This window comes from Taurulus bubalis (genome assembly GCF_910589615.1).
Source record: "Taurulus bubalis genome assembly, chromosome: 3".
NCBI lineage: Eukaryota > Metazoa > Chordata > Actinopteri > Perciformes > Cottidae > Taurulus > Taurulus bubalis.
In genome coordinates, this window is record NC_136591.1 from 23203168 (window position 1) to 23227097 (window position 23930).

A 23930-nucleotide genomic window follows, 5' to 3' on the forward strand; every position below is an offset into this window, starting at 1 on the left:
GCGTGCTGCTATTCTGCTCATACCTTATCACTGCAAGGTTCTTCACAGGCCTTGGCCAGTATAAAAACAGTATATTTAATCCAAAAATGCAACAACTTTAGTGCATGCATTTTAATTTTAGATCAAGTGAACATGATACAGGTATATATTTATATAGCTTTATTATTTACTGTCTCTCTCCTTCTGCTCCCTGTTCTCCATTTTTATCATTTGCCTTTTTTCCCTTTATTCTTTTTTTATTTTTTATAGTTAAGACATTCCTTGGCCTCCCAGCAGTTATTTTCTTCAAGAATCTGATCTGGCTCCCCAGTGAGCATAGCCATGTCGTGTTTATGTTCCGAGTCAGGTTGAGGAGGTGTTACTGGGTTTGCGGAGACCCCGCCCTTCTGATCGTTGAACCCCTGGCACCTGCCCTGTTGTTCTCTCCATGACCCTTCTATTCTCACGACAGAGCCCTTGAACATTTGCATACAATTTATAATTCCTCCTCAGTTTCCAGCAGGCAGGAGATCCATATTATGCATCCCTCTCCTCTTGGAGGTATATGTGATGCAAGATGCATGATCAAATCTATAATGTAGTGCGTGAAGATTGATGGCTGATGTTGCTCTTCAGCAGCTGACTGCACTTCCAGATGCTCTTTTTGAGGTGTTGTTTCTACGCTCCTCTTGAGGTTTGCCCTTGGTCTTGAGGGATTTGAGAAACACACTCTTGTTCCCTGTTAAAATAGGAAAGTAGCTCGGCCTCGCCTCTCTGCTGTGTCTTTGTGTCTGAGCACCTGTTGACAATTTAAGCCAGCCAGCGTAGCCCTGTGCAGCTCCTCCGTCTGGCAGTGTAGCCATTAACTCCGTCTCTCAGACGATAAATCAAGTCCAGGGTTAAATCTCCCTGCAAAAGCGCCTGCTGATTTCTCGTTTGACGTTTTTCCAGAGGAGTCCAAGAAAGCACGGCAGTCCATTTTTGGCGAGAGATGTTATTATGATAACTTGCTGTGCCTTTCTTAACAAGGAGCACATGGTTTTCAAGTGTGTCATTGTTTTCTGTTCATGTACTTGCCCCGCAGAGTCATCAAATTAATTTATTCTTACAACACTTTTGAGAAACCGATTAGAAATAAGCAAAAGCTACAAACCCCAAGTTTTGGATTCTATGAGATTTGACAGGTTCTGAAAAGGATTGCAGCGAGAAACCGGTTCCAAGAAGAGGGAACTCTGGAGAGTTCAAATCTGTTTGGAGAACCACAGAGTTCCCAAAACATGCGATAAAACACACCAGGACGCCAAACAACAGATCCCTTGGAGCCCACGGCTTTTATCGCCTTCCAGCGTTTTTGTGGGAATCACAGATGCTCTCTGACACCTCCAGCCCTCAAGTTTTACTTTCTCACTGGGAGGTAGTCAAATCAACTTGTATTTGTTGTAGTCATTGAACCCGGTCTTCACAGAAAACCCAAAGTCCCCAATCATGGCTGAACTTGAACTAAATCTAAAAAACGTGGGCAATGTTTCAGCTATGGATGTTTTTATTTTTATTATTTATTTATAACCCATTATTGTGACTTCATCCCAGCTGTGTGAGAAGATTCTGTAAAAGCTGGTGTTGATCTTGTGATGAAAAAAAAAACATAGTCATGCTTTATTATTAAATGGAACCACATGAGGCATATGTTGTTGTCATGGGTACACATGGCACTATTTACCAGTAGTCAGGCTTATTTATAGATCTGTAGTTTTAAAAAAAAGTTTGTATTTGATGTGTTATAAACAAGCTGTGCGGTGATATTGCTTTGGCACAAACAGAGTGTCATTGGAAAAACAATTTTTAAGTTGACAAAATAATGTGTGTGTATATTATATATACACTGTGTGTGTGTGTGTGTGTGTGTGTGTGTGTGTGTGTGTGTGTGTGTGTGTGTGTGTATGTATGTATGTATATGTATATGTGTATATATATATATATATATATATAGAATTTTTTTTTTTTTTTTTAGAAAGAAAGAAAGAAAGAAAAATAAATTATATAATTCTTTTTTACAAATTGATCGAACTGCTCAAATAATGTAATGGTATTTCACTTGATGTCTTAATAATAATTTAATAATATTTTCAAGAATAGTTTTAGTTTTTAAGAATACATCTACACTTTCTCCTTCAATCAGAAAATAAAAAAGTCCACAGTCTGTAAAAACAATATATGTTTATTTTCTGAAACTTTAAGTAGTGGACACAAAATATGTACTTTCAGTGTGTGCACTCTCCCAAGTTTCTACATCACATCGTGCAAGCTGCTTATTGGACCAACACAGACTTCCAGTCGGTCAAGCTCAACTCCAGACACGTCTCAAACTCAGATTTAAACTTAGTGAGCACAGATCAACTCAAACTCTGCCAAGTGAAGGTCAAACATGTGAACAATAAGCCAAAACACATTTGTGTGGGGGGGGCTTTAAAAGACCCAGAATGGTGAGCTTTACTTAGCGAATACAGGTTGAGTATGTGACACGTGAGGAGAAACGTGTCATTGTGTAGACATTACAGTGTTATTCCACTTCTGTGACGAGATCCTGTTTGATGTGATAGTGGATCAGGAGGAGGGTCATGAAGGACGGGTTAAACGGGAGAGGAGGTAGGGAGTGTGAGCGTGTGTGTGTGTGTGTGCGTGTGTGTGTGTGTGTGTGTGTGTGTGTGTGGGGGGGGGGGGGGGGGAGACAGACCGCAGAGACAAGCCCATGAGCAGCAAACCCAATCTTGCATTAGATCTGCGTTGTGACTATCATTTGATGCTTTTCTCTTCTGTTTGCTCTCTGCATGGCATTCTGCCGGCGTGAGCGATCTCATGGAATGCACATGGGATTCTTCCTTTAGAAAACATTCTGCCGAACTCCACACTCGACTGCTCTCCTGCCCAGACGGGAGTCCCTGCATGGGTCCATTTGAATGACATCTTATGGATACCTATTTAAAAATGTATATCGTGGGATTCAGGATGTGATGCAAAGTGTCTTTCGATGACGCACTGAAGGTAAAGGAAAAATGCGGACGCCATCGTTAATTTGGATTCTGCAATTCATGAACCTCACAAAAGGCCTCGATAGGACAAGACGTAAGTATTCATGCTCGTCACTCCCACCTCTCTTAATCCTGTTGTTCTGTTGTTAGACACTGCTCCTGTGAAATGCGTCTTATTCCCCCCCCCCCCCCCCCAGCCCCCCCCCTTTTTTTCGAGAGGGAGAAAGGAGACATATGGAGACAATAAATGTATTTTATCAGTTTTGAGGGAAATATGTGGTCATTCCATTGTTTTTATCCACTTGCATACTATGAATGTGAAAACTTGGCCCTGCTCTCATAAACCCCCGGCGCCTGTAAAGTTGCATAGCGTAAATTAAGCACGCTTGATTTTTTTATTTTCTTCTGTTTCATTTGCTCAAGCACATGAATAATATCAAACTGTTGTAGTTGGAAACAGTCCGTCAGGTTGTCATATCTCTAAACTCCGTTATCCACAGGTAGTTCCTCCGTGAGCGGACTCTGTCCAGCAGGTTGTGCGACATGCTCTGTCCCGAATGGCTGCCTGTCCTGCATGCCTCGCCTCTTCTTCCACTTAGAGCTGGATGGGATGCGGCAGAGGGGCACCTGCGTGTCCTCATGTCCCCGGGGTCACTATGGCATGCGCTCTCCACACATCAGCACCTGCGCAAGTAGGTACCAACGGGGCACACGTAGGAAAGATAGAAAGGTGTTTTAGTCAACAGCTCTACTTTATCTGGTTCAGAACCCCAGGGTAAGGCTTTATATACACGTATGTCCACTATTGGAAGGTGTTGAGAATAAGACAAACTACACTGGTCACTCCATGCTGACAAAAGTTTCTTTCCACTGGTCTGCAGGGTGTAAGGAGGACTGCTCTTCCTGTTTCAGTGAAAATTTCTGCACACATTGTCACCCCGGTCACTTCCTGTTCCGTGGCAAATGCGAGAACAGCTGTCCAAATGGGATGATGGAAAATGCAGAGCTGCGAGAATGCACAGGTGAGAGTGTCTGTCTGTCTGTCTGTCTGTCTGTGTGTGTCTCTTTGTGCATGCACTAAGGTCCATGATGTCAGGGATCTACAGAATGTAAGCTGTTTGTGTTCCCCTTTCTCAGAGTGCTCTATCGGCTGTGAGACGTGTGTGACCAAGTCTGTGTGTGAGCGGTGTCGAGCAGACCTCTACGTTCTCCACGGTCAGTGCCATCTCACCTGCCCGAGGGAATTTGAGCCCGACTTGGAGCTCATGCAATGTGTTCCCGAAGGTGAGAGAAATTCACTGTCACTAACTGTTTCCACACAGTTAAGAAGTCAAATACACAAATCGCATGCTTTTTCTTTTGACTTTTAGTTCATGCTGCAGCTTCCTTTACAAAGTTTGCACTTTTGCGTGCAGTATGCATTCAATCGGGACATACTTTTAATTTGAAGACCGGATGCAGTAGGACATCCTAGTGTTTCTGGCATACTGCACAAAAAGTATGGGGATTGGAGCGCACAGTGTCTCAAGTTTTTAATCTCTCGCTACCTGTGAGTACTTTCTCATCACCTCTCTCCTCATAGTGCACTGTGAGGTTGGGGGATGGACAGCTTGGGGTCCATGTGTTCGTAAAAGGAGCATGCGGGCCTCCAGGAGGGGACAGGAGACGCGCAACCGACACGTTCTGCAGTCTCCGAGTGTCGACGGTGACCCCTGCCCAGAAGTGTCGGAGATCAGGAAGTGTGTCATCAAAAAGAGACCAGAGTAGGTTGTAATAAATTTGAGCGAATTATAGACTATTTGTTTATATTGCAGAAATATTCAATTTGTTATTGCACTTTTTACATTGGCTGTGTAAACTATTGTAAGTTGTAAAGATGTATTAATCTAAGAGATTTTTCTATGCAATCCAAAATAAAGTCATAAAACGGGTGGCTGGATCTGATGTTCTTTTATACAATTATTGTGCGCCTATAAATTCAACACCTTTGCTGCATCTGGATTTCAGCTGAATTAGAGACATTTCATATGAATTGCAGTTCTGTGCTAAATTGATGCCACTTGTGGCCAACCTTGGTAAATTACCTTACTAACTTGTTGAGCACACCTGGGCCTTTTCTACTATGACCGTACAATAATTAGCATAGAAGGCAAAGCACATAGTTAACAAATGACCCGACATACTTTAATTAGCATGCATTAAAGTCAAAACTGCTCGAATGATACGCCTCTGATCATTAACTACATGACCACCATATGTTAACAGAATGAAAATTGTATGAAAAAAATCAAGCAATATGATTATCTATATATTGTATTTATGAATTGGGTATTGCGCAAATACATACTCGATATAAACATGACGACACATCAGTATAATACATAATTAACTGATATACACCACAGACTTGTCGCTGTCCTTGTTGCGAAATGAGTGAAACTCGCTGCTTTTTTCTCGTCTGTTTACATCAGGACTGGTACGCATGCGCAGACCCTTGCACCAGATCTACAAAATATGAAGCTCGCGTTGGGAAGCACGTGAGGTCCATCCAGGAGCACTGAAGTCGGATGGGCTCGCGCGCAACAGCGTCCCGACAAAAACAACGCAGCCATTGTTTTGGCGTACATAACTTTATAACCTCATTTAAATGCAGCTGTTGACTATTATCTGCCTGCACTACTGGTGAGAACGCTTCTGGAGTCATCAGGTGTTCAGGTGAGTTTAATAAATTCTGAAATTTGAGGTTTAATAGCCTGTAAGTGTACCGACTAGCTAACATGCTACATATGCTTCAAGTTAACGTTAGCAAGGTGACTGTTAGCTTGACTTTTACTTTACGGTGTCTTGGTGACATTGCTACTTCACACAAAACAGACGAGGCTCTAACGTCCCTGCTGAGAATATAAGCTCATGTTAATATGTTTTTATCTTTTCCACTAACACATTAGCGAGTTAGCTAAAGCTAGCTTAGCGGTAGTTTGGTGAGTAAAGTTAGTCAGACAGGCTGAAGGAGGCCTTTTTGAAGTAACTCGTGCTAATTCAGGGATGTCATCCTATCCTTGAAGTCATTAACATTTCTTTATCTCGGATAATCTTTAAACTTAATGTCCCTGATGTATATTAGTAGACACCATAACTTTATGCTGCGTGTGTTTTTTGAGGGCGTTCCCAAAACTATCAACAGAGCAGTGGGAACTGCACCAGAGTACATGTCCATTGAATTTGCATTCACAATTACACTTGTGTGATATTATGCAACTCTTTGCTGTGAAAGTTATGTGTTTGTCTTTGTAGCATGGCAGGCTGTGGAGAAGTGGAGTGTTCAGTGAATGACCTGGCTCCCTCCAAGCTGATGGAGGAAGGAGGAGATAATACAGACCCTTCTGGTTCCACCACCGTCACCCCGGAGTGTGCCATCTGCCTCCAGAGCTGTGTCCACCCCGTGCGCCTCCCATGCTTCCATGTTTTCTGTTTCCTGTGCGTGAAAGGTGCCTCCTGGCAGAGCAAGCGCTGTGCTCTCTGCCGACAAGAGGTCCCAGAGGACTTCCTGGAGCGGCCGGTTCTCCTGTCACCTGAGGAACTGAAAGCAGCGGCTGCAGGGGTGAGCCGGAGTGGAGCAACCGGGAGCGGCTCCCGTGGAGACTATGCGTGGTACTATGAGGGGCGCAACGGCTGGTGGCAGTATGATGAAAGGACCAACCGAGAGCTGGAGGAGGCCTTCGCTAAGGAAAGGAAAAGCACAGAGATGCTGATTGCAGGGTTTCTGTACGTGGCCGACCTGGAGAACATGGTGCAATATCGGCGAAATGAGCATGGCCGCAGACGCAAGATAAAGCGAGACATTGTAGATATCCCCAAGAAGGGAGTTGCGGGACTGAGGTTAGACCCCGAACCTGTCCCCATTCTTTCTGTACCAGCTGTCACCTCAGCTGCAACAGAGCGCGTCAACTCAGCGGACGGATCGGACACTGATGGCCAATTACAATCTTTGTTCTTTGGGATCATGGCATCTCTTCCCCCTGTTAGACCGCCAACACTCCTGGGGCGCCATCTTACCAGTCCCCTTCCTCCCTCGCCGTCAAGTGTGGAAGAGTCCTTCTCCCAGCTCCTGATCAGCCAGCCAGGGGGTGACGAGGTGGAAGGAGACGATGAGACGTGTGAGTCTGCATCCAGCAGCAGTGAAAGTGAGGAGTGCGAGAGAGGGAGAGCAGAATCGATGCAAAGACCGTTAAGAGAGAGCCAGCCAGTCAGGATGCCTCCAAGAAGCGGGACCTCCAGCTCTGCGCTCCGTCTCCACTCACGAAGTCCTGATGGACAGTGCACCATTACAGAAGTGTGACTGGGTAACAGATGACGGAGCTTCAACTTTCATCAGGTTGACAAAAAAAAGTTTGAAAAGTAGTATGCATCTTTAAAGGTCCCATGAAATGAAAGATTTTTTTTTTGTGTCACTGGATATATTTGATCGCATCCATCATGTGCCAAATATGATCTTCTTTTTTAATATCAAAATATTCAAGGATCTCCATCCAATTGAATGTAATCTTTGTTTTGTATGGGATCCGGTAAACTGATTCTTCCAAACCTGCAGGTCTCCAAATGTAACTAGCAGTAGCAGCAATAACATGGGTCATTGCTGATTGTTTTTTATATTACAATTGACAGTTCTCTCTACTGTTAACATACAATTACTTAACAACTGGGATAAACTAATGCCCATGTTAGTGTCTTTCACGCAATAATGTTTTTCATGCTGAAACGGATAAAACTAGGGTTCCAGAATTTTCATTAAATTCAGGGAATATTCAAGTTGACAAGTTATACACTGTTGCATTAAGCTACAATTGGCTGTTTAACTGAGATATAAAATTCTGGTAAGTTAATCAAAACTTGGATGAAAGCATGTTGTCCTTGTGCAGTAACGTTGGTAGTAGTCTGAGCTGCAAACGGAGAATACACTGTGCATGCAGACATTGTAAATTTACCTAATTCCTATATAGTGGGACGCAGGCAAATATCTGTGCATGTGATGGAACAGTGCTGCTGAATGCAGTGCAGTTACAATTATATAAATGGAAATACTTTAAAAACAAATCATGCCATAAAAGGCATCGCTATCACTTAAAAAAAGAAAAGAAAAGTCTATTACCCTCCAAATAATTTCACTATTTAATTTTACTATTGTGCAAATTCCTGAGTTTAACTTCCCCTGTGAAAAATTCTGGAAATCTCCTGACACTTTGCAGCCCTAGTTACAACATTAAAGCCATTTCATGGGACCTTTAACACATTATATTTTTTTGGAAGACTTAAAAAGCAAGTTTCAGCCAGCAATACACTGTATACAATGTGACGAAGTTTGGTAACTTCTTGGTCAATGCTGTCCAAAAACCTAGCACTAGACATAGCAATACAACTACTTGGGAAATTAAACCACACCCTCTTTGTTCTCTAATCTTTTGTGCAAATTTTTTTTTCTCTCTTTTTTGAAGTGATTGTGTAAAAATTCAGCTTAATTGTAGCAGTTTATGTAAATGTTCCAGGAATAAAATTGCTCACATTTTCCTGCTTGCTGATTTAGTATTTTTTGAAGTTTGCATCAGGATCTAATTAATATTTAAACTGGAGTTTGTGTGGAAGGCAGGAGAGACTGCTTACCCTCTACTTTAGTGTCGAAGTCTTGTTTTAATAATGCTGTGTGTTTGGGTTGTGAGCGGAGGTGGGTGCTGAAAAGCTACTGGCAAAACCACTGGAACATGTCAAACTATATATGTAGAGACTCATTTGGTTTTCTATTTCCTGTTATAGTATCTTGATAAAGCTACTATCAGAGCACTGACGTGTACTTGGAGGATCCCAAGCTGTCCTCGCATGCTCTGTTGTTTCTTTTTTCTGCCTCCGCTGCTATTATTTTAACTGTCAACCTTTTGCTGTTGTCTTACCATCTGAATTACCCAAACGTGTGTGTGTGTGTGGCATTGTCCCTGTATTTGTCAACTTATTAAATGTCTATAATTTAAAATCATATGTTTGGTGTTTTTATTTTATTTTTATGGATGAATACTCAGCCTTCCATGTTAAATAATTATGAGAAGGGGCACTGATCCATAGGCCTGTTTGAAATGCGTGGTCTACATGTAGTGGACTGTAAAAGCCCACAAGATGGTGTTGTTTTACAAATTAAGCAACATTTACCACCTGTTGTGTGAAACCCTTTTACAAATGTGTTGGGTGGTTGGAAACCTGCCAACGAGAGCAATAATACTTTTTTCAGTCTACATAAAACCATGATTGATTTTACAGCATCGTGGTGTTGGTCTGGTCTAATACTGCTGTGGGACCAAGATTACTTGCATTTACTGGTGCTGACTCAAGTATGGTCCTCCTGAATGTGCAGGTTTGTAGGAAGATGAGACTTTGCCAAAAACCGAGACAGTTGTCACTAACGCAGCTGAGCTGCAGCGTCGGCCAACTGAAGAAAAGCCCCGGCTCAGTGTGTGCAGACGGGCTGTGACCTGAATTACAAACGTGTCTTAATGAGCCAGATGTTCAGAGCGTCCCCAGAACTGTTCTGTTACTTCAATGACGAGAATGGTAACATTTTAACAGATGTGTTGCTTTGGGTATAATTTGTATTAGCAGCCTATAAAATATGCATAGCCTCCTCTTGTATAAATCACATCCATCATCACGTCACATTTAATTTAATGTCTTGTCCTCATGGCAGGGTTTGGTCAACACAGCTGTGGTGACGGTGTCAATTAAAATGTATGTCCCATTCTTGAGAAATCAGACATGTTTGTTTTGTGTTCAGTAGGGCTGCCCCCTCTTCGTCTATTGGTTGACTAATCTGTTGTTTATTTTTATTAGGTTAATATAACCAAATAATTTTAGTTGATTAGTCGTTCTTTGTTTGTTCTGAATGATTAGAAACAAGAAATGTATCACCACACCTCTCACCGTATTGCATGTTTCTTTGGATCTGTCGAATTAAGTAAACTAATATTTTACTCAACAAAAGATTGCAAGTCAACTAATGTCTTAAGTCGAACATAGCACTAATGTTAAGTACTGTTTATATATTTCCTTTATCCAGGCCCACCATAAAAAATATCATAAATGGGATTGTTTTAGAAACCAAGTTGATTCCTTTCTAAATAATCATTTTAATTCTCAGTGAGATAGATATATACTTTATTAATCCCCAAGGGTAAATTTGTTGTCATAGTAGCGCCTTATAACTTGAAGATACAAATAAACAGACAAGATAAAATATATGAAGACGCAACAGGGATGAAAGATATATACAAAATAAAGTAAATTATATATATATATGGTCTTTGTAGCGACCATCTGAGACCCACCGACATCATCGTCCATTAAACTAACTCACTGCCATGACATTCATTCATTTCAGTGAGAGATGGACCATAACACACACACACACAGACCGATTCAGTGGTCGAAGATACATAGACGCACCTCCTTTTTTATTTTGGGCTTTTTCACTGGAACAGAACAAGGTCAAAGATGGATTCTATATTTTGCTTTCCCTGATGGAACAATGGACACATTTGTGTAACTGCAACGCAAAGTGCAGCTGTCCCGTCTTTCCCTCCTCGTATGTAGAAACTCGACTGGATCACATGAAGGTTGTTGACAAAATAGATACTTGGTGGTGACTGAAGGGCCTTTGTCGTGATTACTTGCCATTAGGTGCCAATGGGCGCGCTGATGAAATATAATATAACTTGGACTCGCTTCTCATAAAATCAGTCTGTCGCACATTGACACGATGCTCAAGATGCCAGTCAAAAAATATCACGCGAAACAATTTTTTATTCATTTATTATTTCAAATATAGAACTCTTTACACTGTATCCGTGCACATCAAGAATATTGACATGCTATGAGGCACTGGCAGATTTATACGTCATGGAAACAGACTGCATTTAGATTGAATACGTATAGAGCGTCGGAGGAACACTACATTGCGTCCGAGTTAAAAGAAGACAGAAGTTGAGTGTGTGTCTCTTAGCATGCGTGATACCCAGCCGGACGCACAGACAGACAGACAGACAGACGGGAGACAACACTGCGACATGTTTTCACGCACATGGTTGCCCTTTACCTCCCTCACATGTGCCATCATATCCTGGGGAAATTCCTCCTGTATGGCCTCCCTCTTCACACCACAGCAAATACTGTCTCCAATCCCTCCACAAATAGTCCCCGTCACACCTGCATCTTTCGCCACCCCGAGGCCAACAGTGGACCATTGTTGTTGTGTGGATTATTTCTGTCCTTGTTTTCATCCAACAAGGTCGACTGTCCGTGTCCATTGACATGTTGTTCATTGTGGAAGAAACAGCAGAATTGTGCACGTATGTTGATAGCTGTTGTGCAACACATTCTGTATCTTTGTCAGTTTAATCATGCAGTTAGAGCTTTTAGTATTCGTCCGTGCACGTTTATGTTCATTATGTCATCAGTATTTCTAACCATATAACACAGGGATTTACAGACGGGGTATCTCACTGCTGCAGCCAGGAGCCAGGGATGACCTCACTCCTACTGTAACCATCATCGACCTAACACCATTAGAGCCTATCAAGTGACACGCCTCTCTAAGCCTTGTGCTAGTGCACCATTTATAACACATCACGTCATTACTACATAAAGTTTATATTATGGGTATTCTTCATTTCTAATTACAGTATCCTATGACCGCACGCTCCATTTTTGGTTTATAATGTATCGTGACTGCTATCGGAAGAAGTCTGCAACAGGTGAGATATAAAAATGGAAGACGAGGAGTACACTTTATTGGCTACGTTATTACATACGCTGAGCTAAAAGTTAAAAATATGACTTCAGGCATGAACAGAAATGTTCTGCTATGTGTGTCGTGTCGAGATGGTGTCAGACAAATTGCTTAAAAACTTTTAAGAACTCGCTCCCCTGAAATATTAAGTCAATCATCTCTCCAGAGTTTTTCAAATTTTGTCACAAAATTGTCAAACTACCCCATTTAAAAGAGCATAAATATAAGTGGAGGGGATAAAATCCAGGCTTTTAAGATCTCATCTTTCATTTTACAGATGTAGTCGTTGAAGATGCCTCCAACAACAACAATATGAATCACTTTTTTAATATTGCAGTTCAAAATTTTTTGAGCCAAAGTCGTGCCATAATTTGATCATAAATCTGACAACAGAATCATATTGCAAAAGAAATACAACTTTTATTAAGATATAATTTATTGCAGGGCTGTTGACTGAATTAGTTTGAGCTAAGGGAACCATGTGAACCAGCAACTAATGGCAGAAGTGGGACCAAGTCTCAAGTCTTAAGTCGTAAACAAGTCTTAATGGACTCTTCACCAAATGTATTGCCATTTGTGTCGGCGTCTGTCATTTTTCAACCAACACTTTTTGCATATTGCAGGTTTCTTTTTTGTGTGTGACTGCGTACATTTTATATGCTGAACAAATGTTTTTTTTCTTTCCAGCTTCCGCTTAATAACGTAACTTTAGTTCTTCATGGTTCTCTTCAGGGTTGGTGCTTTGCGCCCTGGCCACGGCTCTGCCATGTCGTTGTATCCTTGAGCAAGACACTTAACCCCTAATTGCTCCCCGTTGCTGTGTCTATGGTGTATAGAGAGCAAAAATGTAAGTCGCTTTGGATAAAAGCGTCAGCTAAATGAAATGTAATGTTCTCTTCTGCACCTTGATTGAATGCTATCGGGTTGGTTCAAATAAAGTGGGAATGAAAAGCGTCGACGTTAGTAAATTCATGAAATGAAGGGAACTGAATTGATTTGTGGCACACTTTTTGTAAAACATACTTTTTTTGTCTTTGGACTTAGGGTAAGGGATCAAGTATTTTAAAGCAAAAGGCTTAAGTCCAAGTAGAGGTGTGAGTAACCTTGAGTATGACTGTAAAATAAAATACAGATGGGTGGCTGTTTCTCTCTGACCATCAATTCCAGGTGTGTGTGTGTGTTAACGTTTTGTAGAGTGTGTTATGGTCCATTGGTCCTTGTGTACATTGTCACGTTAGCATTTAGCTAATAGTAGTTAGGACTGCCTCACTGAGCTGCTGGCATGTAGACTTATCGTCTTGTTGTTCAATGCACTTCATCCCGCTGTGCTAAATGTGTGTGTGCACGTATGCATGTGCGTGGGGTGAACATGTTTGCGTGGGCTACAGGCCAGACGGCGGCGGGCCTAGTAGTGGCTCCCAGCTGACCGCTCCACTGAAAACCAAATTCAAATTGGTCATTCGTCACGCGATAAATAGACCACTATGGTCACCTCTGCCGGGCAACACCAGCTAATCCCACGAGAGCACCCCGCTCTTGTTTTGAAAGGCGAGCCTCACGGGTTGCCTTTCAAAGAGGAGATATTTGGGCCTCATTCTATTTTAATGGTGAGGTCTAAAATGCTCAAGAACCCCTTTAGGGTCCTCCCGGCTGTCCTTGATGGTCCCACCTCTTGTACTGATACAATCTTCATCTGGCATTTGAGATGGCCGTTTCAATGGACAGACGCAGACCCACTGACAGTTCGGACATGTGGATGAAGATGGAGCGAAGCAGGACCGTGACACGAGTCCAACAGATGGGACGTTTTTTGCTTTGTAGATAAAGTGTGAAAAATGGAAGTGCAGCGTGGTGGGGTTAGACGTACACCTATGGTCTAATGGGGTTGACCCCGAAATTCGTAATTTAAGCCGCCAACAACCCCAGCATGAACAAGAGCTTGGAAATCCCCATTGTGCTTGTTATTGATACAGGTGTTCAAAAGGAATAGGCTCAGCCACTATTGCAGACATGGATTTGACAGAAGGCTAACTTTCATTGATTAATTTATTATCTTTTAATTCCTAGGTATTATTTTATATCTTATGTCTGTGAGATACAACAAGAGGGAACTCCTTGTGTTTCAGGCAAAATAAATTGATGTCAGGTGTGCGTCAAAGTGTCGTCCTAAGCCTCAAAAAGAACACCAAAAGATCATGACGTGACCAGAAAACAGGTGTCCGTCTCCCCCGTTTGTTTGCGAAACCCTGCGCTCCCATGTCTGGTGCAGGTGGATGCTAACGAGGGAACATACTTTAGGAGACAAACATAAACACTGTAGAACTCGAAAGTACACAAACATGCATGCTGTTCGAGACAAACGTATCTGGACTGTTACGTTTTAACAAGAGAAAGCATTCTGTATGATGCAAAGAGGAGCATTGGAGAACCCTGTAAAACAGCTCAGTTTCGGGTCGTCTGGTCCTCTTTATGTTTAACCTCTGGAGCAGGGTGGTCCTGTTACTCTTCTGTCCACATTTTTGTGAGAAGCACACGCATACAAGTGGCAGTTAACAGTCTATTTTGAGTCCGTTGCAGTAGCAACTGACACAAGCAGAGGATTTTAGGGTACACCCCCCCGCCCCCCTTACAGCCCAGCTCCAATGAATGAGAGGCTTGTCAGGACAGAGACGCCGCTCAGGGGCAGAGGGCAGGGGACAGGTGGAAGTGGGCGAGAAGAGGCAGGAAGGAGCTTGAGATTCACACATGCCTCCGACAACCAAGAAGACATTATGTCTGCTACCAGAGGCCTATTCAGACGGATGTAACTCTCATAATCACACATGTAAAGAAGGTATATTGAGCTCGTCCCGATGAAGCTTTGAAGTTTGCCTAGCAACTATTGTGGACAGCCTGTCGCTGTCAGTGAACTTTGAATTGATAAGGATAAAACAACAGGGCACATAACACATCAAGCCCTTTCTATGCAATTTGATCACAACAATTACCTAAACATCGTTGTGTGCCAAAGTTAAGTGATTATTTCTGGGGAAAAAAGAAAATGCACTAAAAACTCACCTATGCCCAGAGTGGCCACAGTTGCAATAATTTATTCAAAATAAATATATAGTTATTTTCTCCAAGAAAACAAATGGTTCCTTACATAAAACAAATGGTTCCTTACATATAACAAATCGCAAATAAGATATGTGTATCATGTCAGCAGTTTTATTAGCTATTCAGCAACTGATTTGATACCCCTAAAAATGTTTTGATAAATTAATGGTTTAAATAATGTAATGAAAAGCTTATCAACTGTTTTACAACATACTTCTGTTAAAGAGTAGTTAATGTACAATCAAAATAAATGTGCCAGTGACTATTTTAATTCTACAAATTCAACCACCCAGTGTGTGTGGTCCAAGAATCAATGTAGGAAAACCACAGGTGTGACTTATAACTTTAACGAGGGCCATAGAGCGTCCCAGGCAGCCATTCCAGTCGTTAGTTTATTAATTACACCTGTGCTTTCTCTGCTATAGCACGTCAATGCATCTGCTGTGGAAAAGGCCTATGTATAACATTGATACCTTAGTGTCTCCAGCTAATACTAACGCCACTTTACATTAAAGTTTAGAGGTTAGATTTAAACATCACTGCCTTGCTTTTGGTGATATCACGTGACACAAATGCTCATTGGTGTCCTCCAAAGGCCGGGCACTCAAGCACACACACACACACACATGCACGCTCTCACGCTAATTCTTTTAAAAGGGCATTTCAGCACCCTTACCGTGATCAAAGCTTGGAGAACAGATGTATTATGGGACACGGCTGCAAGTGGGTGTCCTCCAATGCCTGGTCTAGTTGTGCGTGCACACGAACACACGCACACACACTCTAGTTACTCATTCACAAGGGCTGGTCAGCACTTTTACCATGATCAAACCATGAGTGTAGATGCTGCTCGTTCTCAGGTGTGATGAATCAGGCTCTAGGCGTGAATAGATTAGTAGATTCATAGGTGTGTGCTTGAGTATTGCAAAAGCATCTTCTAACCCAGTGAAGATTCTTGTAGGAGACTTTCGCAAGCTAAAGTATTTTTTGTGTGGTGTCGTGATCTGCTGACGTCAGGGGAGCCATAGCTACAGTTCAGCTGTTTGCTCTTGTGTTCTCTTTCTTTCTCTCTTTGTCATCTGTCTGTCTCTGCTCTCATGAATAGCCTTTCCCGTTAAAGTACATGCTGTGCCCAGCTCTGCCATGCTGTCATGCAAAGAGTGTCCTCAGTCATGTAAGTAGGGGGAACAAAAAGGGAGTGAAAGGTGAAGCAGCAGGAGGCAAAAACGTACACACCACACTGTGTGTCTTTGATGTGCATGCTACACAATTAGAGTATGCAGGAGCAACTTGCCAAGAGTTAGCTGGGGGCCAGAGTGATGGCCAACAGGACGCCTTGTTAAAATACACTCATGCAGCCCAAGTAGGTGCCAAACTGTAAGATAGGATCCCATTTACACACATACAACCTGAGATTAGAGACAGGAAGGAGGAACAGAATGAAGAGATAAAGAGGCTATCGCAGAACAACTGATAGGGTAAAGGTGTCTTAAAACTAAACAAAAAATCAGAGGAATGCCAAGATGTGATGAAAGGATAAACGACAAAGCAAACTAAATCCAAGATTTGTGGACACTTTTAATTTTGATATAACGTGTTCAGTGTTTGATGTTTCATTGGGAGTCCGAAACATCGATGGATAAGATGAAAGAAAGAGAGCTAGGAAGACCGAGAGAGGAACCAACGTCCCCCCTCCAGTCTTTATTTATACCCCCAAAGACAGCGGGGTAAGATTTCTGGCACCGAAAAGCACGTCACGCTTGCTATTTCTGTCTGAGGTGCCACATAGCACCGCGAGGTGGGGTGACAGGGCTGAGGCCTCATGGGGCCAAAGGGACTTCCGTCCACCCGCCCAGCCTTTACATGACATTTCACACTTTGGCCACCTCTGCCCGAAGAGTGTATAACCAATGTGTGGCAGAGCGCTTTTGTGGCCCAAGAAATCTGCAAGATATGTACGCTTGTGGAATCTCAGCTTTGGTGTTGGTGTGAAGCTGAGAGAGTGTGTTTCCTCACCTTACACAGTACAGGAGGTGTCGGAGAAGCCGGAGGTTGTTGATGCGATCTTATGAGGCGAGAAACGCAGAGCATGAAAAGTGATCCCGGACGCTACAGAATCTCTGTGTACGCGCTGCACACTGGATATCCTGGTAACGCCGATTAACATAACTGCTCTTGAACCAACAACGTGCCTCATTAATGTAGTGTGGGCACTACATGTGTGAGACATGCTTTTAATAATATATATATATATATATATATATATATATATATATATATATATATATATATATATATAATTAAAGCTACATAATCCGAGCACCATGCCTTGAAAATCCCTCTTTTTAGTGGACAGTAAATTGGCACGTTTGTTATCATACAGTTCCTCAGGTGTGTTTGAACCAGTCGATGTGGTGAAGTTGGTGGACAGTTAGCTCATTTGCAGCAGGGACTGACACCACTTGAGCTGCCATTGCACTGGCATGTGGGGACCTGCCGATATCAGATACCCATAGACTTGACATGCAGTAAATCATTAACACCCGGAAATATGAGCCATCGGTAATGGAACAATGCCTCGCTGCAATAGAGAGACTCAAGAGTCTTCATGTCAAAGCACTGTCATATTTATTAACAAGAAGAAGAACAGAACAAATACATTAAAGGCATATCATATTTGTTTGTCACAGCTGTTATTTGAACATCTTAAATATATTACTTTGACAATATGATAGTAAAACACACTGTTGTTGACGGTTAGCAGATTGGGAGCAGAGTTGCAATTCCATCTACTCCTACTGGTGGCCAGGTTGAATTTTGTTCAACCTGGCCAGCATGAGGATTAAACACATGAGCATGCACCCTCAAACTAGGGCTGCATGCAAAATCTCATTATACAGACAACACCAGAAATTGAATAAAAAAAAAGAGGATAAGGGGGGGAGGAACCGCAACGAAGCAATAGGTTGATGTGTTGGCAAAGGTTTCAGCACAGACGAAGCAAAAAGCCACAGCAACACTGGAGAATGTTGTGGATGTTTTTTTCCCCATCTTGAACGTGGTATCAAGATGAGATTAAGCATTTCTTTAATTCTCTTAAAGCACTTTGTTTTACAGAAAAGTCCTTAGTATTTACAGAGAGAGAGAGAGAGAGAGAGAGAGAGAGAGAGAGAGAGGGTTTTCCTGGAGGAAAGGATCACATAATGACGGTCTCAGTCTGAAGAGAATAGGAGATGAGAGGCCGGTGCTTCAGAGCGGGACTAGGTGTGCTGGTCATGGGGCTATGGGGACGAGTCCGGGGACTTGGGGGACAGTAGATTGGCCCTGACGGGGTAGTGATGATGGCAGTAGGGGTGCGGCCGGCCCACCTGGAAGGTGGTCGCTGGTTGGCCGGCCGTGCAGGACGAGAGAAGCTCCTCCTAAGATCGTCCGGAGACAACTGGGCCGGGTTTACCTGAACAAGAACACAACGGGACACGTCAGCTTGTACAGCATCAATACAAGTTGCCTTGGTTGTAAAGCTAAACTTAGTCGAATAAGGAGACAGAAAAAAACACCCTACCTGTTGTGGATCCTGTCTGTAAGCTGTGTGTCCTGCTCTGGGACTGGAGCTGTACTCATGTTGGATCTCCAGCATGTCCAGCAGCTCAATAAGTCCTTCATCCCTCACTCGGCCACAACCTGCCAACTCCTGTGCCGCTAAACCACCCCTGTGGATCTTCTGAGCTCCAGAGGAAGCACTTGAGACCCTGTTGTCCATTTTGGGCTCCACATGTTGGGATGCGGACTTCCTTGCTCTGTCTCCTTGAGCCAGTCCTCCATCTTTGTCCGCCCCACTGTTAGCCCTGGGTCTTATCTTTGGGCTCCCCTGTGATCTCCTCTGGGACTGTTGGGGACCCCGCTGGGACCCCTTTGAAGCAGCGTAGGCTCCTCTGTGATCCTTGTGGTTCCGTCTACCAGAGTCTGAAGCTAACCCCCATTCTTGGCCGGGCTCTATCTCTGCTGTCAGCGCGTCGGAATCCCCTTGGCATTTCTGGGTAGGCACGCGCATGGGCGCCTTGCTGGCGACAGCAGTGGCTCCCAAAGCTCTGCGCTGACAGCCCGGGGTGGGGCACTTTGGCTCTGGAACCGGTCCCTGATGGGTCACCACCCCTGATTCGTTGAGCATTTTGCCCTCGTTTTCCTGAAGCATGGCTCCGAACTTCCTGAGGACAGAGGGGCTGCCGCACTTCCTGTCTACCAGGACGCCAGGACCGAAGGCCTTCCTGTCCGGGGCGGGAGATTCGGCTGTTGCGACTGGCAGCTGTGAGCGTGGTTGTACAGCAGGAGCGTCCCGTTGTCCAAGAGGGGGCTTGGCACCTGTGTTTTCTTTGTTGGGGGAGCTCTTCATGTGAGACAGTTGGTTCTTCCTGTTTTCACTCTGTTCGAAACTGCCCAAAAGCTGCTCTTGACCGAGCCTGAGCCAAATCGAAACAAACAGAAATTAGATTAACAGGTGTTTTAACTCTCATCATTCTGCAAAGGGCTTCATGAACGTGGCTCCAGTGCACTTACCTTTGATTTCCCGGGCTTTTTCTGATCTCTGTTGCCGGGCTCACCTTGATTGTGTCACTGAAGCGCTGAGAGAGATGGGAAAAATATATATATTTATTTTGAAATCAACCTCTACCTGCTATATTTAGAGGCTTTAAAGCGAACCCTTGATCAACACTATAAAGCACTGCTAAAACAACTCTACTGTACGTTAACGATGGCTGTGCAGGGGGACTTTCCTGTGGAACAGGAAACAGTTTAACGTCTTGGCTTTCTTCCTGACTGCTTTGTCAGGAGTGGGTGAAAGTATGTGAAACTAACTCCTATCTGGTAACCTGTCTGTGTAAGCAGACTGGAAGGAACCAGCTCACTGTAATCCATATGCTCCCGACTGAACCTCGGCTTTAACTCATATCATATCCACATATCTGGTGTCCTCAGATGTGCAGATGGCAACATAATAAGACACACAAGGAAGGGAAATGACATGATTTGCCTTCACTTACCACGTGGCGAGCTCCATTGTTCTTCCGGCTCATTTGCTGCCCTTGCCCCAAATAATCCTGCAACAAGTCTCCGATCTCCGAGTTAGCGTGGCAGTACCCATAGCCATTTTGATGACTCACAGGGTAGCTGTACCCACTGGGGATATAGTTACAGCCGTTACTATAGTGGTGTGGCACAGTTATAGCTCCAGGGTGATTCTTGCTGTGATGGCCAGGCGCAAAGAGACCATTGCCATGGTGCCCGAGGCCGCACTCCAGCTCGCCGCCATTTTTCTGGTTGTCAGTAGTGACATCGTTTGCTCCTCTGCGGGCCTGAACGTCATTGTACAACTGTAAAAATGGAAACGGAAGAAAACATGAACAACCTCCTCCATGCACACGCAGAACACAGCTTGACAACAGGAGCAACAGGAGCAACAGGAGCTGTGTTGACAGGCCTTATAATTATCACTAAATCGTTGCACAGCTTAACCTATATTTATGATCAGCACATGTTATTCCACTTTGTACAACCATCTGTTGCCCATCGCCACCTTTCAAACTCCTTTAGTATCCACTTTCAGTCTGTGTGTGTTTTAAGCATGTCTGTCGGCACATCGCAGTTTAATTATCGTGTTAACATTTGTCTGTATCATTGCTCCAACAAGGCCATGAAGTTGAGTCAGTCAGTGAGCTGCCAACAGTTTATTATGGTGCACACGCACACACACACACACACACACACACACACACACACACACACACACACACACACACACACACACACACACATACACACACGCACACACGCCAATTAGCACACACTTAAGGGACTACGAAAGCACTTCCTAACCTGAAAACTAAAATCATTAGCATTTTCACACAGTGAGAACGGTGTCATATTTAAATCAACCACATTTGGTTAGTTATTCAATGCTGTTGAATTTCTTCATCTTTCTTTCGTCAACCTGAATTACTCCATTCTATAGTTGAAGGTGTACCACTGAAATAGCTAATGACCCCTATAGTTCTACATTAGGTGTAGTTTGGTCCAGAAAAGATCAATAAGAGGAGAAAGCTGATGCTGACTACGGTGTTTAATAGTTCAGTTTAAAAGACTGGTTTGCTCACACATTATGAAGTTGAATTAACGCTCACTGACACAAAACTGTCAACTAATCCACTAAATCCACAAAGCATAGACCCAGCGATGGAATATATGATGCATTAAATACAGTAAAATCATGTTTGTTTCAATCACCTTTTTGTAGATGAACTTTGTCAGGTCTCTATATCGGATTTGAAACGCTCCAACATTTTTTATGGGATATCTTACCTCTTCAATTTTTTGCTGGATGTCCTGCAGCTGGTCCTCCCACTCCTGCATCTCTGAGTCAAAGTTGTCCATCAGCTCAGGCCTCTCCTTCCCCCAGGCCCGGCCACTATGTTCCAGCCCACGCTCCAGATCAATGGCTGCCATGACGCAGGCCGTTCAATACCCTTAGGCCTCTTTAAATGGCAATTTCCCCTTTCTCCTGTTCCACTTTCCTGTCAGAGGTCACAACGGGGTTGGAGGGATCGATGGCCTGGAAACCCTATAAAGACGGGGGAAAAAGAGGATGGAATACCTTTTAAAGCATCCTGATTTAAAATCAGTTTTCTTATAATCTGTTAGAAGTGAATATCTTTTTACAATGCTGGTCAACCTGTTTCAACATCTTTAAACAAGGCAGAATACAATCTACTACTGCATCATTGGCAATGACACCCAATTTAAGTGTAACCTATATTCCCATTAGATTTGAGTAATTTTTTACTCATCTCTACTTTTTAAATTACTTGTATTGTTGGAGACTTTCTTCCCTCACAAAGGTCAGATATTTGCGACCCTCTCCTTTCAAGTTCTTCAAAATTCACAGGCATGTAAACCTACCTAAACAGGACGTATGGACAAGAGTGTTGCATGACGTCTCTTGGCCACTTTGACCTACAGTCTGCCTCTGTACGCCTCATCGCATGTGGAAAAAACACTTTTCAAATGAAGGGTTCAACATCAACATGTCCTCTGTGCTGTGTTATATTTCACGTGGATCCCCAAACACTGTAAAAGTGTCCTGGTCAACAATCATTAATCACATGGTGATGTTGAGTCCCAGTGGGAGCACTAATAGCATAACTATCATTGCAGCCCCTTGCTTTGTTGTCGTTGTTGCGTCATTAAACATGACAAGTATCCTGGTTGAAAGTACCCGAATGTGCCAGCCCCTGCATGCCCTCCCACTTGTGATGCAAGAGTAGAGATATTAATAATCGTGTAACTATGCATAGTAAACTGGCTGCATGGCCTGTGCGCATGGGTGAGGGACAGAGAGAGGGGGAATGTACTGTGTGTCAGAGACAAGATCAAAACATGAAAAATGACAGCCTAAAATAATACATAAATAAATGAGTTCAAAGTCAAATAAAGAATAAATTTAAAAAAATAACAGCCTAAATAATACATAAATAAATTTGTTCAAAGTGAATAAAATAAACAAGAAACCCCACAAATGACAGCCTAAAATAATACATACATAAATTAGTTCAAATTGAACAAAGAATTGAACAAAAAAATAATACAAGGCTAAACTGCAGGTTTTGCCAGTCACGCATTCTCCATTTCATAAATATTTTGGATACAATCAATGTTCCGTATTTGAATTACAGCCATTCCCGCCTCAATAACAAACAACTGTTCTTACCTCTCTCAACATAAAAGCTGTCCCTGCTGCAGTATAAATCCTCCGCCTGCTCTAGCTCCTGCGCTGTGCGCTCCGGCCTCTCCGACAGATTCACCCCGCTCGGCGCCTAATTGACGAGTCCCCTCTCTCCGGTGCTTCCCCCTCGCTTTTTTTTCTCCCTCCGCTGTGTTACGTAAACCCCAGCGGACTGGATTTAAAGGGGCCCCAGTTCTGCTTGTTACCCCTCGGTGTCGGGGTTAAGTCCGGAGCGTTGTGCCAGAGGGTAAACAACTTCTGTTCCAGCCGGGGTACCCGGCTTTTATACCGCTCCCCACTGTTTACGTGGGCGCGCCATTGGAGCCGGGATCAAATATCATAATGTCAAATTTATTCCACCATTTGAAGTCCCGATGGGACAACTGTCGTCACCAGCATCCTGGCTATAATTACTGGGGGGCTCACGGAGCGAGGGAAAGTGTTTACATAGCTATTTCAGCTGCTGCCATCCCTGCGGCCAATGGGCTTCTCTGTTGCTACTCTGCTTTGGGATGCTTGGGCAGATTTTGTCTTGTGACCATGCCCGCTGCAAATCATTTTCTCCAAGGGATGCCAAATGTGTGTGTGACAGGGTGAGTAATGATGTGTCATAGTCAATAATATCTTTATTGAAGGTATAGTCACTAAGATGAAACTGCAAGGTGGATGCCTGGCATGATTGGATGATTTTTGTTTTACTTGTAAGTCATTACACGTCACAAGTTCTCTGCATTTGTCAATGTTTCGCAATATTTTCTGGCATGTCTTTGCTTCAAATGAGCAAAAATGTGTGAAATCTCAATTCACTGTCCCGGGGTAACCCAAACCTGTGACTGCATGTTCTTGAGTCACCCCGCTGCAGTGACGTCTGAAGACAGTTGCTACTGTTCATCTGACACACCATCAATTACTATTATCAGGGGTCATGCATGACCCCCTCCCTCACCCACACACACAAGATCTGACATTCGGCTTTCAATGTGATCATCAGAATTCCTTCCAGTTTAAAGCCCCAGGATCATCACCATTACTCCTCCACCTGTTATGTTTCCTAATGAATGACAAATACTTTGGGAGTTAAGGAGACGGGACAAACACAAACTGTATCCTTACTTTACCTTCAAAGAGGCAACCGGTTACAAGATAAATTAGGCTATGTTTAGTAACAAGGTTAAACCAGGCGAGGCAAGGTGATTTAGGTTTCCTCCCCTACAGCCTTGTGACCTCA

The 23930-nt window shown here is 43.2% G+C and overlaps 3 protein-coding genes across 3 annotated transcripts; 2 read left to right on the forward strand and 1 right to left on the reverse strand.

The window, feature by feature from the left end:
- Positions 1–3032: 3032 nt before the first annotated feature.
- On the forward strand, positions 3033–4775 carry LOC306734369 (R-spondin-3-like; the record flags this gene model as incomplete). The annotated part of the gene is made up of 5 exons (XM_079215727.1): positions 3033–3102; positions 3509–3700; positions 3890–4030; positions 4146–4292; positions 4591–4775. The coding sequence occupies 5 exons, from the start codon at positions 3033–3035 to the stop codon at positions 4773–4775; spliced, it is 735 nt and encodes a 244-aa protein (XP_079071853.1).
- Positions 4776–5598: 823 nt separating this feature from the next.
- On the forward strand, positions 5599–9023 carry LOC306734248 (E3 ubiquitin-protein ligase RNF146-B-like). The gene is made up of 2 exons (XM_079215594.1): positions 5599–5723; positions 6303–9023. The coding sequence occupies exon 2, from the start codon at positions 6304–6306 to the stop codon at positions 7345–7347; it is 1044 nt and encodes a 347-aa protein (XP_079071720.1). The 5' UTR covers positions 5599–5723; position 6303; the 3' UTR covers positions 7348–9023.
- An 8516-nt stretch (positions 9024–17539) lies between these two features.
- On the reverse strand, positions 17540–22818 carry LOC306734257 (uncharacterized protein). The gene is made up of 6 exons (XM_079215608.1): positions 22688–22818; positions 21283–21541; positions 19968–20297; positions 19483–19547; positions 18491–19385; positions 17540–18382 (listed from the first exon to the last, which is right to left on the reverse strand). Exons 2-6 carry the CDS (start codon positions 21424–21426, stop codon positions 18125–18127), a joined length of 1692 nt encoding a protein of 563 aa, XP_079071734.1. The 5' UTR covers positions 21427–21541; positions 22688–22818; the 3' UTR covers positions 17540–18124.
- Positions 22819–23930: the final 1112 nt, after the last annotated feature.

Excerpts from the sequence above, each read along its gene's own strand:
- LOC306734248 (XM_079215594.1), top strand. The coding sequence starts at position 6,304 with ATGGCAGGCTGTGGAGAAGTGGAGTGTTCAGTGAATGACCTGGCTCCC.
- LOC306734257 (XM_079215608.1), bottom strand. The coding sequence starts at position 21,426 with ATGGCAGCCATTGATCTGGAGCGTGGGCTGGAACATAGTGGCCGGGCC. Across the intron at positions 20,298-21,282 it reads TCCAGCAAAAAATTGAAGAG|TTGTACAATGACGTTCAGGC; the intron begins GTAAGATATCCC and ends CCATTTTTACAG. Across the intron at positions 18,383-18,490 it reads ACAGACAGGATCCACAACAG|GTAAACCCGGCCCAGTTGTC; the intron begins GTAGGGTGTTTT and ends GTTCTTGTTCAG.